The 19,179-nt window shown below is 44.7% G+C and overlaps 1 protein-coding gene across 1 annotated transcript in view; it reads left to right on the top strand.

Annotated features, from left to right (window-relative positions):
- LOC126204365 (uncharacterized) overlaps positions 1-19,179 on the top strand; it is a 347,158-nt gene that overhangs the window by 124,396 nt on the left and 203,583 nt on the right. Inside the window, exon 2 of the mRNA XM_049938739.1 lies at positions 16,337-16,675. Coding sequence (XP_049794696.1) covers positions 16,337-16,675 — 339 coding nt within the window. The remainder of the gene's footprint in view (positions 1-16,336; positions 16,676-19,179) is intronic.

Below are 19,179 nucleotides of genomic sequence, written 5' to 3' on the forward strand. Positions count from 1 at the left end.
GTTTTTTTAAATGGAACCCCGTTAGTTTTGTTAGCACATCTGAACATATAAACAAATACGTAATCAGTGCCGTTTGTTGCATTGTAAAATGTTAATTACATCCGGAGATATTGTAACCTAAAGTTGATGCTTGAGTACCACTCCTCCGCTGTTCGATCGTGTGTATCGGGGAGCACCGAATTACGTAGGGATCCAAAGGGAACGGTGATGGACCTTAGGTACAGAAGAGACTGGAACAGCACATTACGTCCACATTCTAACACCTTTTTATTGGTCTTTTTCACTGACGCACATGTACATTACCATGAGGGGTGAGGTACACGTACACACGTGGTTTCCGTTTTCAATTACGGAGCGGAATAGAGTGTGTCCCGACATGTCAGGCCAATAGATGTTCAATGTGTTAGCCATCATTTGCTGCTGAGGGGTGAGGTACACGTACACACGTGGTTTCCGTTTTCAATTACGGAGCGGAATAGAGTGTGTCCCGACATGTCAGGCCAATAGATGTTCAATGTGTTGGCCATCATTTGCTGCACACAATTGCAATCTCTGGCGTAATGAATGTCGTACACGCCGCAGTACATCTGGTGTAATGTCGCCGCAGGCTGCCACAATACGTTGTTTCATATCCTCTGGAGTTGTAGGCACATCACGGTACACATTCTCCTTTAACGTACCCCACAGAAAGAAGTCCAGAGGTGTAAGATCAGGAGAACGGGCTGGCCAATTTATGCGTCCTCCACGTCCTATGAAACGCCCGTCGAACGTGTACCTCACCCCTCATGGTAATGTACATGTGCGTCAGTGAAAAAGACCAATAAAAAGGTGTTAGCATGTTGACTTAATGTGCTGTTCCAGTCTCTTCTGTACCTAAGGTCCATCACCGTTCCCTTTGGATCCCTACGTAATTCGGTGCTCTCCGATACATACGATCGAACAGCGGAGGAATGGTACTCAAGCGTCAACTTTAGGTTACAATATCTCCGGATGTAATTAACATTTTGCAATGCAACAAACGGCACTGATTACGTATTTGTTTATATGTTCAGATGTGCTAACAAAACTAACGGGGTTCCATTTAAAAAAACGTAGGTTTGTGCTAAAAAACATACTTCCGTGCATTTTTTTTATGGTTTGTATTAACCAATTACACTAGCCCCTCTCCTCACGTTCGGTCTGTGGAATCTATTCGTCAGTATTTGATGTGGTTTACGAAATATATCCAGCGGTAATGTTAGGTGACTCACCCTGTATATGTAAAAATTACCGTTCGGGTATACATGAGCCTCCATGAACCATGGACCTTGCCATTGGTGGGGAGGCTTGCGTGCCTGAGCGATACAGATAGACGTACCATAGGTGCAACCACAACGGAGGGGTATCTGTTGAGAGGCCAGACAAACGTGTGGTTCCTGAAGAGGGGCAGCAGCCTTTTCAGTAGTTGCAGGGGCAACAGTCAGAATTATTGACTGATCTGGCCTTGTAACATTAACCAAAACGGCCTTGCTGTGCTGGCACTGTTAACGGCTGAAAGCAAGGGGAACATGCAAGGGCATGCAGATTTACTGTATGGTTAAAAGATGATGGCGTCCTCTTGGTAAAATATTCCGGTGGTAAAACTGTGACCCATTCGGATCTCCAGGCGGAGACTACTCGGAAGGACATCGTTATAAGGAGAAACTGGCCTTCTACGGATTGGAGCGTGGGCTGTCAGATCCCTTAATCGGGTAGGTAGGCTAGAAATCTTAAAAAAGGAAACGGATAGGTTAAAGTTGCATATTGCTGGGAATCAGTGAAGTTCGATGGCAGGAGGAACAAGACTTCCGGTCAGGTGAATACAGGGTTATAAATACAAAATCAAATAGGGGTAATGGAGGAGTAGATTTAATAACAAATAAAAAATAGGAGCGCGGATAAGATACTACGAACACCATGGCGAAAGCATTATTTTAGCTATGACGAAGAGACTGAAGAAATGTATGATGACCTAAAAGAATTAATTCAGATAGTGAAGGGGACTGTAATTCGATACTAGGAAAACGAAGAGAAGGAGAAGTAGTAGGTGAATATGGAATGCGGGTAAGGAATGAAAGAGGAAGCCGCCTGGTAGGATTTTGCACAGAGAATAACATACTCATAGCTAACACTTGGTTTAAGAATCATGAGAGAAGGTTGTATACGTGGAAGACGCCTGAAGACAGTGGAAGGTTTCAGATTGATTGTATAATGGTAAGACAGAGATTTAGGAACCAGGTTCTAAATTGTAAGACATTTCCAGGGGCAGATTTGGACTCTGAACACAATCTATTCGTTATGAATTGCAGATTAAATCTGAAGAAACTGCAAAAAGGTAGGAATTTAAGGAGATGGGACCTGGATAAACTGACTAAACCAGAGGTTCTACAGAGTTTCAGGGGCAGCATAAGGGAACAATTGACAGGAATGGGGGAAAGAAATACAATACAAGACGAATGGGTAGCTCTGAGGGATGAAGTAGTGAAGGCAGCAGAGGATCAAGTAGGTAAAAAGACGAGGGCTAGTAGAAATACTTGGGTAACAGAAGAGATATTGAATTTCACTGATGAAAGGAGAAAATATAAAAATGCAGTAAATGAAGCAGGCAAAAAGGAATACAAACGTCTCAAAAATGAGATCGACAGGAAGTGCAAACTGGCTAAGCTGGGATGGCTGGAGGACAAATGTAAGGACGTAGAAGCGTATATCGCTAGCGGTAAGATAGATACTGCCTACAGGAAAATTAAAGAGAAGTTTGGAGAAACGAGAACCATTTGTATGAATATCTAGAGCTCAGATGAGCAACTAGTTCTAAGCAAAGAAGGGAAAGCAGAAAGGTGGAAGGAGTATATAGATGGTCTATACAAGTGCGATATACTTGAGGGCACTATTATGGAAATGGAAGAGGGCATAGATGAAGGTGAAATGGGAGATATGATACTACATGAAGAGTTTGACAGAGCACTGAAAGAGCTAAGTCGAAACAAGGCCCCGGGAGAAGACAACATTCGATTAGAACTACTTATAGCCTTGGGAGAGCCAGCACTAACAAAACTACCATCTGATGAGCAAGATATATGAGTCAGGTGAAATACCCTCAGACTTCAAGAAGAATATAATAATTAAAATCGCAAAGTTAGCAGGTGTTGAGAGGTGTGAAAATTAAGTGACGGCTGCAAAATACTAACACGAATTCTTTACAGACGAATGGAAAAACTAGTAGAACCCGACCTCTGGGAAGATCAGTTTGGATTCCGTAGAAATGTTGGTACACGCGAGGCAATACTGACCCTACGACTTATCTTAGAAGACAGTTTAAGGAAAGGCAAACCTACGTTTCTAGCATTTGTAGACTTAGAGAAAGATTTTGACAATGTTGACTGGATTACTCTCTTTCAAATTCTGGAAGTGGCAGAGGTAAAATACATGGAGCAAAAGGCCATTTACAATTTGTACAGAAACCAATGGCATGAAAGGGAAGCAGTGGTTGGGAAGGGAGTGGGACAGGGTTGTAGCCTATCCCGGATGTAATTCAATCTGTACATTGAGCAAGCAGTAAAGGAAATTAGGAATAGGAATTAAAATGTATGGAGAAGAAATAAAAACTTTGAGATTTGCCGATGACATTGAAGTTCTGTCAGAAAGAGCAAAGGACATGGAAGAACAGTTGAACGGAGTGAACAGGGTCTTGAAAGGAGGATATAAGATGAACATTAACAAAAGCAAAACGAGGATAATGGAATGTGTCTAATTCAATCAGGTGATGCTGAGGAAATTAGATTAGGAAATGAGACACTTAAAGTAGTAAAGGAGTTTTGATATTTGGGAAGCATAATAACTGATAAAGCTCGAAGTAGAGAGGATATAAAATGTAGACTGTCAATGGCAAGGAAAGCGTTTCTGAAGAAGAAAAATTTGTTAATATTGAGTATCGATATGTCAGGAAGTCTTTTTTGAAAGTATATGGAGGGTAGCGATGTACGGAAGTGAAATATGGACGATAAACACTTTAGACAAGAAGAGAATAGAAGTTTTGGAAATGCGGTGCTAGAGAAGAATGCTGAAGGTTATACGGGTAGATAACATAACTAATGAGGAGGTACTGAATAGAATTGGGGAGAAGAGGAGTTTGTGGCACAACTTGACTAGAAGAAGGGTTCGGTTGGTAGGACATGTTCTGAGGCATCAAGGAATGACCAATTTAGTATTGGAGGGCAGCGTGGAGGGTAAAAATCGTAGAGGGAGACAAAGAGATGAATACACTAAGCAGATTCAGAAGGATGTAGGTTGCAGTAGGTACTGGGAGATGAAGGAGCTTGCACAGCATAGAGTATCATGGAGAGCTGCATCAAACCAGTCTCAATACTTGCCGGACCGCCCGCATTGCCACCCCCGCCGACCCCGCCAGTCAGCCCGCACGCTATTCGTTTGTTTCTTTCGTCAGTCGACTGGACTGAATCGAGTTATCGAGTAGTTGTACTTCCGTACGTAGTACCCGCGACCACGTCATCGTATTTTATACGTTTCTGTCTGGCACATAGATAGCTAATACATACCTACGATAAAAGTCGCGGCCGTTCTAGTGATCTCAATACTTTATTCTGTCAGTTGTTCGAGAAAAGTCGCGAATATTCTAATTTTTCTTGTGTAGAGAACCTTTGATATGTAGTGTTATAAATACGGACTATTCGCCGAATAGGAAGCTAGTTTACATTCAGAAGCAGAAATATTAAGACTGAAGCGTGAATAACTATAAAGTAGAAAGAAGTTTTTCTACAAATTCGGCGTACAAACACATGGCTGATGTCGAGAATGAAGGAGGATTGACTTAATGCCTTAGCTCTGTTGAACACTCATCCTGATATTGATTGTCCTATTGACGATGTAATTAACTAATTTGCCAGGAAGAATAGGGGCGTAGATTTCATCATTTAAGGAAAGGAAATTGGTAATTTGTGGTAACGTCTTATGGGACCAAACTGCAGAGGTCATCGGTCCCTAAGCTTACACACTATTTAATCTAACTTAAACTAACTTAAGCTAAGAACAACACACACACCCATGCCCGAGGGAGGACTGGAACCTCCGACGGGGGGAGCCGCGCGGACCGTGACAAGGCCCCTCTGACCGCGCGGCTACCTTGCGCGGCCCATCAGTTAAGGAAGAGAACCACAGTTGTACCTTTTTTATATCATAACATGGCATTGTATTATAGATGTGTATAATCAGTTTAAATAAAACTTTCTTAAAGTTTGCATGTGACTTGATTATTTTTTATTACGGTAAAAGGTCGCTCAAGATATCTTTAGCGCCCCCTCCTACAGGTTTTTCTATTTTCGCCACTGACTAGAAAACCACACATCGTGTAAAGGGACACATAACAAAACCCTGAACGGTGTATTGGCATAAATAAAAAAAACGTAAAAAAGTGTCTGGTTGCTGCATTTTTAAAATAATAAAAATCTGTTATCTCCTCGTTAAAGTGTCTGTACCTCCCATGGAACGTCTTTCCAGCCATATGTCTGCACGACCGTTTTCGCTCCTTGTCCTCCCACGGATGATTTCGTGCAGTTTGTTATCACTTAGGAGGAGAACACGGCAAGCGCGACCACCTGAGTTTCTATGAATTTTGCTCACTGGAAGAGCAGTCGAAATAAGAGAACACGTGTCTCGCATTATCCGTACGTACTCGACCGTTTCCTGGTACTTTATGTGCCTTTGACCGCACGATGTCCTCAGACGAAAAGGTGGCTTAGTGGTTAGCATCACGACTTCTTAATTTTGTGTCCCGTGTTCGAAACCCGATAATTAGAGTCCGCCCAGGATACTCTGGCCAACGTCCAGTGACCAGTTATCGTCCAAAGCGCTGTGCGAGTTCATTCGTTCGTTCGGAAGGGGAGGCCGACAGTGTTTGTCCTCTTTCGGCCGGTCGGCGACAACAGAATCGAGGCGCACGCCATGCTATTTTACAGAAACTACTCGGTAATAAATTTCATATTTGCGTTACTTCGGCTTCACGATGACGTACCCATTATTTCGTTAATGGTCGTATTTGTATGGAAGTAAGACAGAGCACCAAATTCGAAAAAGTTTGCAATGAAAAATAAGGATCGCTATGACATTACGTGTGGAGCATATTACATAATACGTTGCTGCGGATGAAATTTAGCTAACATATCGAATTTTTTATTTAGACTTTTATGGAGGTCTCTATCAGCCACCAATGTTGAGAAAATTGTTCTGATGTAGCACACTCATTTGTGATCCTGTGCGACAGCAATAAAGGCAGGGTGAAATCTCCATAGAATTCTTCATATTTCGTAAAATATTTGAGATATTGAAGTGAGATTTTGGCAGATGATATCATGCAAAGAGGAGAGTATTTTGCCATATTGTTACTATGCAAAACTCCTTTACCTGCCGTATTAATCCACTAACTACAGAGTTTTTCGACGAAAGAGTGTAATTTTTCAGGGCCATCGATAGTTGGTGAAACGAAAACTGCTATGGGCTTTGGAACAACGTAAGTGACGATTCTAGGCGCTTCCGTCTGGAACCGCGCGACCGCTACGGTCGCAGGTTCGATTCTTTCCTCGGGCATGGATGTGTGTGATGTCCTTAGGTTAGTTAGGTTTAAGTAGTTCTAAGTCTAGGGGACTGATGACCTCAGATGTTAAGTCTCATAGTTCTCAGATCCATTGAACCATTTGAAGACATTACACGTTTATTTTTGTACCGACGATCCGCTATTTCATATGATACTGACTGTGGTTTTCCTCAGATCCTCATTCAATAAACTTAGTGAACCACTGTTTCAGAACTCTCTCGCAATTGTGTCTGCACAACATGTTAGTGAGGCGAGACTGTTTTGGTAAAAGAAGCACATTTTAACATGAAAGCAAGAGAAATGTGTAGGTTTTACTCAAAATTCGCTGATCATGGCGCTTCTCTGAGAGTTAAGATAGATCCCTTATCATTTAGCTACAAAATAGCAGGTCACAACTGGAAGCAGTTAATTCCATAAATTATCTGGGAGTACACATTAGGAGTAATTAAAATGGAATGATCATATAAAGTTGATCGTCGGTAAAGCAGATGCCAGACTGAGATTCATTGGAAGAATCCTAAGGAAATGCAATCCGAAGACAAAGGAAGTAGGTTACAGAACGCTTGTTCGCCCACTGCTTGAATACTGCTCAGCAGTGTGGGATCCGTACCAGATAGGGTTGATAGAAGAGATAGAGAAGATCCAACGGAGAGCAGCGCGCTTCGTTACAGGATCATTTACTGATCGCGAAAGCGTTACGGAGATGATGGATAAACTCCAGCGGAAGACTCTGCAAGAGAGACGCTCAGTAGCTCGGTACGGGCTTTTGTTGAAGTTTCGAGAATATACCTTCACCGAAGAGTCAAGCAGTATATTGCTCCCTCCTACGTATATCTCGCGAAGAGACCATGAGGATAAAGTCAGAGAGATTAGAGCCCACACAGAAGCATACCGACAATCCTTCTTTCCACGAACAATACGAGACTGGAATAGAAGGGAGAACGGATAGAGGTACTCAGGGTACCCTCCGCCACACACCGTCAGGTGGCTTGCGGAGTATGGATGTAGATGTAGATGTAGATGTAGAAGAATGGTTAACAACCAAGGCGAAAATCAGCCCACCCGGCTAGCCGCGCGGTCTAACGCGCTGCTTCCCGAGTGGGAAGGCGTGCCAGTCCCCGGCACGTATTCGCCCGGCGGATCTGTATCGTGGGTCCGTGTGCCGGCCAGCCTTTGGATGGTTTTTAAGGCGGTTTTCCATCTACCTCGGCGAATGCAGGCTGGTTCCCCTTATTCCGCCTCATTTGCATAGTGTCGGCGATTGTGCGCAAACACCGTTTCCACGTGCACACACACACACACACACATACACCACCACCACCACCACCACCATTACTCTACCACGCAAACATTTGGGGTTACACTCGTCTGGTACGAGACGTTCCCTGGGGTTCCACTGGGGGCCGAACCGCACAATAACCCTGGGCTCGGCGTTGGGCGGCGGTGGGGTGGGTGGACTGCAATGGTCTGTTGTGGGGTTGTGAACCACTGAAGGCTACAGCGGGACGAAGCCTCTCCGTCGTTTCTAGGTCCCCGGTTTAATACAATACAATACAATACAAGGCGGAAATACACTGACGCGCCAAAGACAATTGCATAGGCAGGCATATTCAAAGACACAGATATGTAAACAGGCAGAAAAATTAGGGGAAAAATTCGTGTAGTTGCAAATTTTTGTACAATGGTAGGGCGAAGTCTCATGGACAAATGAACAACATACTAAAAATCCTGACCTATATGGTGTGAGCGTTGGGGTGGGGTTTAATGCGCACTTTTTCACGTTTTTCTTGTATAACTCGAAAACAAAGGCTTCTAGCGAAACTGTTTCCCAGTACAAAATTAAAGTACGTTATATTTCCTACGAAAAAGCTCCTATTAATTTTTTCTCTAGTACTACTTGTTCCCATGTTACAAGTGGTGTAAAAGCCACAATTTTTAAAAATACTATGTTTTAATGGTGTAAAATTAATGTTTAATGTCCAGTGAACTTGGAAATAACAGAAAACATGCATTGGTTATATAAAACAACATATTATCGTCGATTTTTATATTTCAAGAATCATCGTCAGCGTATCAAGCAACGGTGCGCCATTTGTGCTCTTGCCATGGCACGGGCCGCAAAGCATTGAAGAAATGATTACTGCTTTTCGGCGACCACATCGTTCCCCACATCCAGTAGAACATCGGCAAAAGATGTTGTTCAGTATAGCTTCAGGTGGTTCTGGGTCATTGATAGTCAGTGGATGGAGCGATCCGTCCTCCCTCGCTTCCATACACAGTCAGTTGGCAGTATAGGGTTGTTGAGCCACTGTTGTATCTGTAAGTAAGTAACCAAACATCAATAAGTAACAAGAAATGGTATTGTAACAATAATTATATACAAACAGACACACTTAATAAAATTAATTTACCTGTAAATAAAGTATAAAAGAGTGCTGGTGTGTAGCTCCTACGATTGACGGTAGTGAGGCAAGGTCTGGTTTTGGCTTCGTTGATGCCTTCAAGAATGCATCATATCAGAGCTTACTTTTATCTTGCTGATGTTCATTCGATTGATACATTTATAGAGACATCTTCTCACCAGCCTGTGCCATCTCCTCTGCTCGTGTCGCGAGGTTATTGAAGATGTCGGATGTTGTCTTTATTTGCCTCGAGATCTACTGAAAACTTAACCATTCCTCCTCTGTTGTTATTGTAAATGGCGGAGGTTACGTCACACTATGCTAAAGGCATGGAGTAGGAGGACGGTTTCAGCAAAAGGAAGTTGCTGAAGTTTATCTGTTGAAAATAGTTTGGATTCAGCCTTACCCTTACCAGGCTTCATGAAGTATATGTTAGTGCCGGGCTGTGAAAAAGCAATCAGTAAAACAATTAAGTCGACGTCTCCCACAGTTACCGTGACATTTCGGTGCAGGCACATCTCGCTATCGTACCGTCAGTATCACCTGTAGTAACAACTGTCTCCATTCTCTTTGCTGTCGTTTTGTTACTAAGTGGTGCTATAAGCCTAGTTTTGTTCTTTTCGTTCGCGTGAAAATGCTCCTGTTCAACAGTGACAATCGTGCTTTCATTAAAATTGATATCAAATTAAGTTTTTGTGAAGACCCTTCTCTTCTCTTCTGCTCTGCTCGTTTTGTACTGTTCACATCACCATAACAATCAAATACCACAATACAATTTCTAAAAATGGTTCAAATGGCTCAAATGGCTCTGAGCACTATGGGACTTAACATCTGAGGCCATCAGTCCCCTAGAACTTAGAACTACTTAAACCTTACTAACCTCACACACATCCATGCCCGAGGAGGATTCGAACCTGCGACCGTAGCGGGCAGTCCTCATGGTGGGGGAAGGTGCCTTTCCCAGAAAAAAGCCGCAACAAACGTACAGGTTGCCCAGCAATCAGTTTCCCGCCTACCCGCGCCCGATGGTGTGCAGAGATGTACGTACATTCTGATTGTATGTGTAGTTCCATTAATAACTGATATCCATATTCCATTTAGTGTCAAAGAGGGAAACCATATTAGAAGGCTGTTTGTCACTCATCTTTTGGAATTTTTTGGTAGGAAGAGTTAATTATAATTTCAACTAATTTTGGCATCATTTCAGTCATATTTCAAACAGTTTTTGTGAATTTTTTTAAATCATTTCAGCCAAAAATAACGAAGTTACACTGTGGTGTCCGCTGAAGGTCGTAAGCACAGTTCTCCAATTCTGTACACTGTAGCCATTCCAATTTCATCTGAAATCAAAAAGTTTTTGATTTTACATTAATAACTTATTTTCTAAGAATATTAACCTCAATTCAGGCGAAAATAATGAAAATTAAAAATTTTGCAGGCGTTGGAACAATTTACTTCGATTTTCACGATTTGTCTCTAATTATGCAAAGAAAAATACACTTAAAATCATGATATCATCTCATAAGTTGGTTCATACAATTCGTAACTTTATAAAGAATCATACTGTCAATTTTCATAGTGATCGGTTCTATACTTTTTGAGTTAGACTGCACGCAAATGTGAAAAAAAACATTTCGAGATAAACGCGTTTGAAAAATAAATTCTCGGAAACTAGAAATTCAAGGAAGTTAACAATAATGTAAAATGCTTACCGATTAATCTGCGAGTCCAGCACCATATAGTAATCCTTCTTCCTCATAGGCTTCGTTTTGCGCTAGCAGCAATGCTTTCCGAGCTTTCCGATCTTCCTTCCACTCCAATGAACTAAGTCAATTCTGCCGGCTCACGCAGTGGTTATATATTTTTTCGGCATAATTGAAGCTTTTCGTGCCTTCCACAGTTACTGCCTCGTTCATGGCCATCAGAAGGGATGAATTTGCTTAACTGCATATGCCCGCTGCTAAATACATTTTCGTCCGGAGCGCAAGCATTTAGGAGCTAATCGCCAAATAGTGGAATTAAAACTTTCATTCGCATTTTGTGTGCAGCCACCTCAACATCTCTCCCGTAATTAATCCCTTAATAAATGTGCACTCGAGCCTGTACTCGATGTGCACTCGGTTCTATGCTCATAAAATCTAAACGAATGTGAATTTAGCTTTGAAATTTTGGCAGCGTATTCTTGGATAGTTCAGCTAACGATTTATACATTTTTTTAAAAAAATCGAATTTTTTGAACCTCTTACTGTGGTTTCTCCCCTTAATGCACACGTGGAAAATAAACACCTCTAACATGTGTCCTCGTACAACGCATTTTGTGAAATATCGAAAATCTCCAGATGTGTCTGCGCCTTGCGTCGCCAGTGATTTACGCGGTGCGCTGTGGAAGGGTCGGTATAACCTGCTGAAACATCCTGTAGTTGCTTCTTGCGACGTAATGGGGTAGGTGGAGTGAGGACTCACTAACTCGCTCTTCGTTTTGCAGACGCACAACTAAGGGAAGTGCATGACGTCATCCCGTCTCATGCCTTCCATCATCTTCTATCCTCCACCGCTCCCTCCCCCCAAACTCCACCCTCACCTGCTGCCACCTGTAACAAACATCCTCAGAACAAAATTTATTTCTCAGTACTTTTCTACTGTACGTAAATGGGCTATAGCCATGTAATATTTGGTCTTAATCAACTTTATTCAACAGTAAACATTAATTTTATACTATTAAAACATTGTTTTCATAAATTTGCTATATTTCCACCCCGTGTAACGCGAAAATTGTTGTTCCTAGAGAAGAAATTAATAATCTTTCTTTTTTAGAAAATACAGCTTACTTTAATTTTGTACTGGGAAACATTGTCGCTAGAAGCCACAGTTTCCGAGTTTTTCAAGAAAAACGTAAAAAAGTGACCTTTAAACGAATTCGCCCCACCCACAACGCTCACACCCTACAGGTCAGGATTTTTAGTATGTTGTTCATGACACTCCACCCCACCACTATACAAAAATTTGCGACTAACGAATTTTTCACCCTAATCGCCATTTTAAGGTCTTCATTGACTGGGCTGCGATCGGCAACGCCTATATGAGACAAGTATCTGGCGCAGTTGTAGATCGGTTACCGCTGCTACAATGACAGCTTATCAAGACTTAAGTGAGTTTGAACGTGGTGTTATAGTCGGCGCACGAGCGATGGGACACAGCATCTATTAGGTAGCGATAATGTGGGGATTTTCCCGTGTGACCATTTCACGAGTGTACGTGAATATCAGGAATCGAATAAACATCAAATCGCTGCGGCACGTAAAAGATCCTGCAAGAACGTGGCCAACGACTGCTGAAGAGAATCGTTCAAAGTGACAGAAGTGCAACCCTTCCGCAAATGTTTTCAAAATATTGGGATATCGATATAAAAAATATATCATATCGGCCCTCAATATACACTCCTGGAAATTGAAATAAGAACACCGTGAATTCATTGTCCCAGGAAGGGGAAACTTTATTGACACATTCCTGGGGTCAGATACATCACATGATCACACTGACAGAACCACAGGCACATAGACACAGGCAACAGAGCATGCACAATGTCGGCACTAGTACAGTGTATATCCACCTTTCGCAGCAATGCAGGCTGCTATTCTCCCATGGAGACGATCGTAGAGATGCTGGATGTAGTCCTGTGGAACGGCTTGCCATGCCATTTCCACCTGGCGCCTCAGCTGGACCAGCGTTCGTGCTGGACGTGCAGACCGCGTGAGACGACGCTTCGTCCAGTCCCAAACATGCTCAATGGGGGACAGATCCGGAGATCTTGCTGGCCAGGGTAGTTGACTTACACCTTCTAGAGCACGTTGGGCGGCACGGGATACATGCGGACGTGCATTGTCCTGTTGTAACAGCAAGTTCCCTTGCCGGTCTAGGAATGGTAGAACGATGGGTTCGATGACGGTTTGGATGTACCGTGCACTATTCAGTGTCCCCTCGACGATCACCAGTGGTGTACGGCCAGTGTAGCAGATCGCTCCCCACACCATGATGCCGGGTGTTGGCCCTGTGTGCCTCGGTCGTATGCAGTCCTGATTGTGGCGCTCACCTGCACGGCGCCAAACACGCATACGACCATCATTGGCACCAAGGCAGAAGCGACTCTCATCGCTGAAGACGACACGTCTCCCTTCGTCCCTCCATTCACGCCTGTCGCGACACCACTGGAGGCGGGCTGCACCATGTTGGGGCGTGAGCGGAAGACGGCCTAACGGTGTGCGGGACCGTAGCCCAGCTTCATGGAGACGGTTGCGAATGGTCCTCGCCGATACCCCAGGAGCAACAGTGTCCCTAATTTGCTGGGAAGTGGCGGTGCGGTCCCCTACGGCACTGCGTAGGATCCTACGGTCTTGGCGTGCATCCGTGCGTCGCTGCGGTCCGGTCCCAGGTCGACGGGCACGTGCACCTTCCGCCGACCACTGGCGACAACATCGATGTACTGTGGAGACCTCACGCCCCACGTGTTGAGCAATTCGGCGGTACGTCCACCCGGCCTCCCGCATGCCCACTATACGCCCTCGCTCAAAGTCCGTCAACTGCACATACGGTTCACGTCCACGCTGTCGCGGCATGCTACCAGTGTTAAAGACTGCGATGGAGCTCCGTATGCCACGGCAAACTGGCTGACACTGACGGCGGCGGTGCACAAATGCTGCGCAGCTAGCGCCATTCGACGGCCAACACCGCGGTTCCTGGTGTGTCCGCTGTGCCGTGCGTGTGATCATTGCTTGTACAGCCCTCTCGCAGTGTCCGGAGCAAGTATGGTGGGTCTGACACACCGGTGTCAATGTGTTCTTTTTTCCATTTCCAGGAGTGTATAAACGTACTATTGATATATCGACAGAAAAGATATCGACGTACTGTCAGCGTGCGAATCATTCAACAAAACATCATTGATATCGGCTTTCGGCGCTGAAGACCCCCTCATGTATCCTTGATGGCTGCATGACACAAAGCACGGCCCAATCTGGCCCGTCAACACCGACACAGGACTGTTGATGACGAAAACATGGAGGAGTACGGGTATGGAGACAACCTCATGAATTCATGAACCGTACATGTCAACAGGGGACTGTTCAAGCTGCAGGAGGCTCTGTAATGGTGTGGGGCGTGTGCAATTGGAGTGATATAGGACCCCTGATACGTCTAGATACGACTGTGACAGGTTACAGTACATAAGCATCGTGCCTGGTCACCTGCGCCCATTCATGTACATTGTACATTCCGACGAACTTGGGGAATTCCAGCAGAACTATGCGACACCCCACACGTCCAGAATTGCTACAGAGGCACCAGGAACACTCTTCTGAGTTTAAACACTTCCGCTGGCCACCAGACTCCCCATACATGAGCATTATTGAGCGTATCTGGGATGCTTACAAAGCATCTGTGGCTTCTGCGTCTGTGGCATTATCAGCGGAATTCTTGTTATATACTGAGCAAAGCAGACGTTACAGACCAGTTTGATGGTCGCTACGCAAGTTCAAAAATGTTCAGATGTGTCTGAAATCTTGTGGGACTTAACTGCTGAGGTCATCAGTCCCTAAGCGTACACACTACTTAACCTAAATTATCCAAAGGACAAACACACACACACACCCATGCCCGAGGGAGGACTCGAACCTCCGCCGGGACCAGCCTCACAGTCCACGACTGCAGCGCCTGAGACCGCTCGGCTAATCCCGCGCCGCACGCAAGTTCAGTGGTGGAGTACGACTTTTGGTATTTTTAAAAATATTGCGATATCGATATAAAAAAAAATATCATATCGGCCCTCAATATATAAAAGTACTATTGATATATCGACAGAAAAGATATCGACGTACTGACCAAAAAAATATCGGCTGCGCATTGTAAATATTCTGCCAGTTGTAGAGCTGCATATTTAATTATTGATTTATTATTAGATATTGTGTACATCAACAAGCTAGCAGCCTGCTTATCCCCTTCAGATCAAGAATTGAAAGGAAAACGATGCACATTCATGTTTGGTGATAACCACATTGCTGACAATGGTAACTGCATGTCAGTGGCACAGTAAAAGGTGTCCGATCTGATGGGTTCGTCGTTAGGTTTCGTCGGATATCGGATCCATCCGGAACATTTCATGTCGGCTTCCCAGTTTTTTTTTCCCCCTGCAAACGGCAGTGACCTAGCAGTTATCGTGTCAAAGTTGCATGGTGAAGTTAAACGTTGCAGTTTCTGTTGGTAGCGCCAAGCGCCAATTACGTCAGCATTTCCCTCACATGTCTCCACCCACTACAAGACCAATCTTGTCATTTGGTTTTTTGTTCATCGGTATGAGCAGCTGTTTTTGAAGGATGCTGATGTGAAGAAATAGCATACTAGCTGCATAATTTTTTTTAACGCAACTATTGTGCTATTTCCCCACATTGGATATCTTGTTATCGCATTCACACCCATTGCAATCAGACTTCTTTGTTTGTTTCACAAAGAGACAGACTGCTCAAAAGTCGTAAGACTCCTTCACACAGTAAAAGTATAAATCATGTTCAACTACAGCTTCAAAAGAACAATTTGAAATATTTATCGAAAATTGCGAAAAAATATAAAATAAAAATATCAGCACTCGACATCGATATATTGTTGAGAAAATATTGCTGATAATGGTGGGCTATACTCGACATTTACAAAACTATGAGTGTAGGCTTCCGTTTGGAATGGCACTTCGCCTCCAGCACTCGGCATTTCCCCTACAGCACCTGCCTGCAACCCCCACCACTAACACTCTCCTCACGCGTGCCCTGACGACTGCATATCTACAGGGCACGTATTCTGCACGGGCTCAACTACACAAACTGTTGTCCATTTTTGGCTGTTTGGTGTACATTCAGTCAACAGCCAATATTCTACTAAGCAAAGCGGAGGTGACAGATCTGTCTGAATGGTCACTATGGAAGTCTGGGTATGGAGGGACTATACAAAACATTTACAAAACTTCCCCTCCAGCGCTCGGCATTTCCCCCCGAAGTGCCTGCCTGCAATCCCCACCACTACCGCTCTCCTCACGCGTGCCCTGACGACTGCGCGTCCACCGGGCACGTTATTCTGCGCGGACTGTACTACATAAAATGTTTTCCAGCTGTCCTGAGAATTTTGGCCGTTTGGTATACATTCAGTCAACAACCGATACGCTACTGTACTTTGACGGGCACCGCGTGGGCGTGGCAACGGAAGCTAGAGCGAGAACGCAGCTAGGCAGCAGGCGTCTTCCCGATACGTCGCTCCCTGTGCGATTCCGTGGCAGGTGCCCCGTCAGCTGACGCAAGGACAGGCGGCTGGAGGCTGGAGGCTGGGCTGGGCTGCTGTTGTGCGGGGGCAACAGGTGCGCGTGGGCAGCACGCTGTGCCGTGCTGTGCTGTGCTTTGCTGCGGCCGACTTTCGCCGCACCCGCCAGTTCCCGCCGAGTCGCCGGCGAGCGTACACCTAGAGTTCCGCCAGTCGTGGTCCCGCCAGCTGCCGCTGCTCTTCCCCATGTCTCCCGCGATGCAGACGCTGCTGCTCCTCGTGGCGGCTTCGATGCTGTCCGCCGCTCTGGGCAGGCCCACGCTCTACCACGTCAACGACAACGACAAGCTAGAGCCAGGTAACTCACCACCGCATCTCGCCATCCCTCCGCCACATCTCTCACACCTTCAGAGAGTTACACATGTACTGCGTCCTTCATCCATCATTTCGTTTTGGTCCTCGTGTGTTCACCAACTTGGTGTCAGACATAAATCTGGGGCAGCATGTACGAGAGACATTTCATAAATAACGCACGCTAATAGTTTTTTTGCTTATACGTTTATTTACTTTTCTTCGGTGTCTCTTTACAGTCCTCCGGTGTAGTCTACCTGCTTCTCTATGGCTGAGCCCCAACGTCTCGGAAGGTCTTGTTATTCCATCCGTGTCACCACTTCTCTTAGTACGTCGAATGGCGCAGGTAATGTGGTAGAAGCTGCTTCAGAGAAGGATAACAACGTCCATGCACAGATTTTTTTCAACTTTGGGAACAAGTCGAAGTCTGGTGGACTCATGTCCAGGCTGTCAGGAGGATGTGACAACACTTCCAATCCGTATTCGCGCAGTTTCGGTCTACAACATTGCCGATATGCGGATGAGCTTTGTCGTGGAGAACGAATGTCCCAGCCTCGAGACACTGAAGGTCGAGTTTTGTGCATTTTTCTGCGTAACGTTTTACGTGAAGTTGCGATAGCACACTGCTGTGATACTCGTTCCACATGGGACTCTATCTGTCATGATGGTTGAAATGGCACTAAGCACTATGGAGCATATCGGAGGTCTTCAGTCTCCTAGACAACTGCTTAAACCTAAGTAACCTAAGGACGTCACAGACATCCATGCCCGTAGCAGGATTCGAACCTGCGACCGTAGCAGCCGCGTGCTTCGTGACTGAAGCGCCCAGAACCGCTCGACCACAGCGGCCGGACTGTCATGATTATTCCTTGGTGATCATGAGCAAAAATCATCGTTTTCTTGATCTTTCATTGAGCGCGTCAAAATTTTTTTGGATGTGGATAATCTGATCTCCATTCATTGGACTGTGATTCCAACAACGGTTCAAAGTCTCTAATCCTCGTTTCATCAACAGCGATAACTCGAGACAAGAATCCTTGCCCTTCACGGTCGAATCGTTGTTTGAGCAAGGTTACAATGTCCCGGCGTATTCAGCTGTCAAACTGTGTGGGGCCAATCACGCAGTAATTTTTCTGTGCTTCAAATCATTTGTCAGAATACGCAATACTGACATTCTCGGGATTCCCGTGGCTGCAGAGAGTTTCTTGGAAGTCGTACTACGATCTTCTTCAAGAGCAGCTGCCACAAGTTTCACACTTCGTTCATCTGTTCTCGGCCTTCTGGCTCTTGGATTATCGTCAATGCTCGTACGACCACCACGAAAGCTATTAACCCTATGTGAAACCGTACTATGGACCACTGTAAACTCGCCACAAACCTCACTTAACGCACTGTCAGGTTTTTGCTGCATAAGGTTTCGATCTTAATGTACGACTTCTGGTCTTTAACAGTCACAGTACCCAAGACCCCTGCAGGATCCATTTCTGCCTCTCGCCATGCTAGTGTACACAGTGAAGAAACAAAAACATGTGCTTCTTCCGCAACCGCCCAACTACGTCTGACGTAATCTTAATTTTTCTTGCTGGCCGGAGTGGCCGAGCGGTTCTAGGCGCTACAGTCTGGAACCGCGCGACCTCTACGGTCGCAGGTTGGAAAGATTACAACCCTGCCTCGGGCATGGATGTATGTGATTTCCTTAGGTTAGTTAGGTTTAAGTAGTTATGTTCTACGGGACTCATGACGTCAGCAGTTAAGTCCCATAGTGCTCAGAGCCATTTGAATCATTTTTTAAAATTTTTCTTGCATCAGACAATCCACAGCAATACCACCCTGTGCATTATTTATTAAATGTCCCTCGTAGTTTCTGTTATGAGATGGTTTGCTTGCACGCAGTAGCTGCATAGCCTCATCAAAGGACCAAATAGGGTTAGCAAAAATTGTGGCAAAAATGATGACAACATTGATTAGCAAGAATTTATAGTAATTCATTGATAGAAATATAACATTACTCGGTTTTAGTATGACGATAGTGCGTGGCATTATTCAAGCTTCACTTGCACTGAACCGTGTTTAACGCTGATCTAGTGCTCAATCCAATGAATGATAATTCAATCATTTGTAGAATATCAGCGTGGCTCTCGCTGGTGTTCACTGTAGACGCGGTCCTGGTGCTGCCTTAAGGTGCTGTTGGTACGAGGGTGGTTTCATATGTGTAGTTAAAAAGCAAGAAAAATGTTTGTAAACAGCTCACCTTACTTCTCGACATAGCCTCCTTTGAGCGATATACGCTTGGTCCAGTGATCCTGCAGATTGTTCATACCATCGGAAAAGTACGTCCTCTCAAATTCTGCGAAATACTCGTTGACTCCAGTTATCACTTCTACATCTGCAACTACATAGATACTCCGCAAGCCACCGTGCGGTGCGTGGCGGAGGGTACCCAGTGCCACTATTAGTCGTTTCCCTTCCCGTTCCATTCGCAAATAGAGCGAGGGACAACGACGATCTACA

Source organism: Schistocerca nitens, chromosome 9 (genome assembly GCF_023898315.1).
Source record: "Schistocerca nitens isolate TAMUIC-IGC-003100 chromosome 9, iqSchNite1.1, whole genome shotgun sequence".
Classification (NCBI taxonomy): domain Eukaryota; kingdom Metazoa; phylum Arthropoda; class Insecta; order Orthoptera; family Acrididae; genus Schistocerca; species Schistocerca nitens.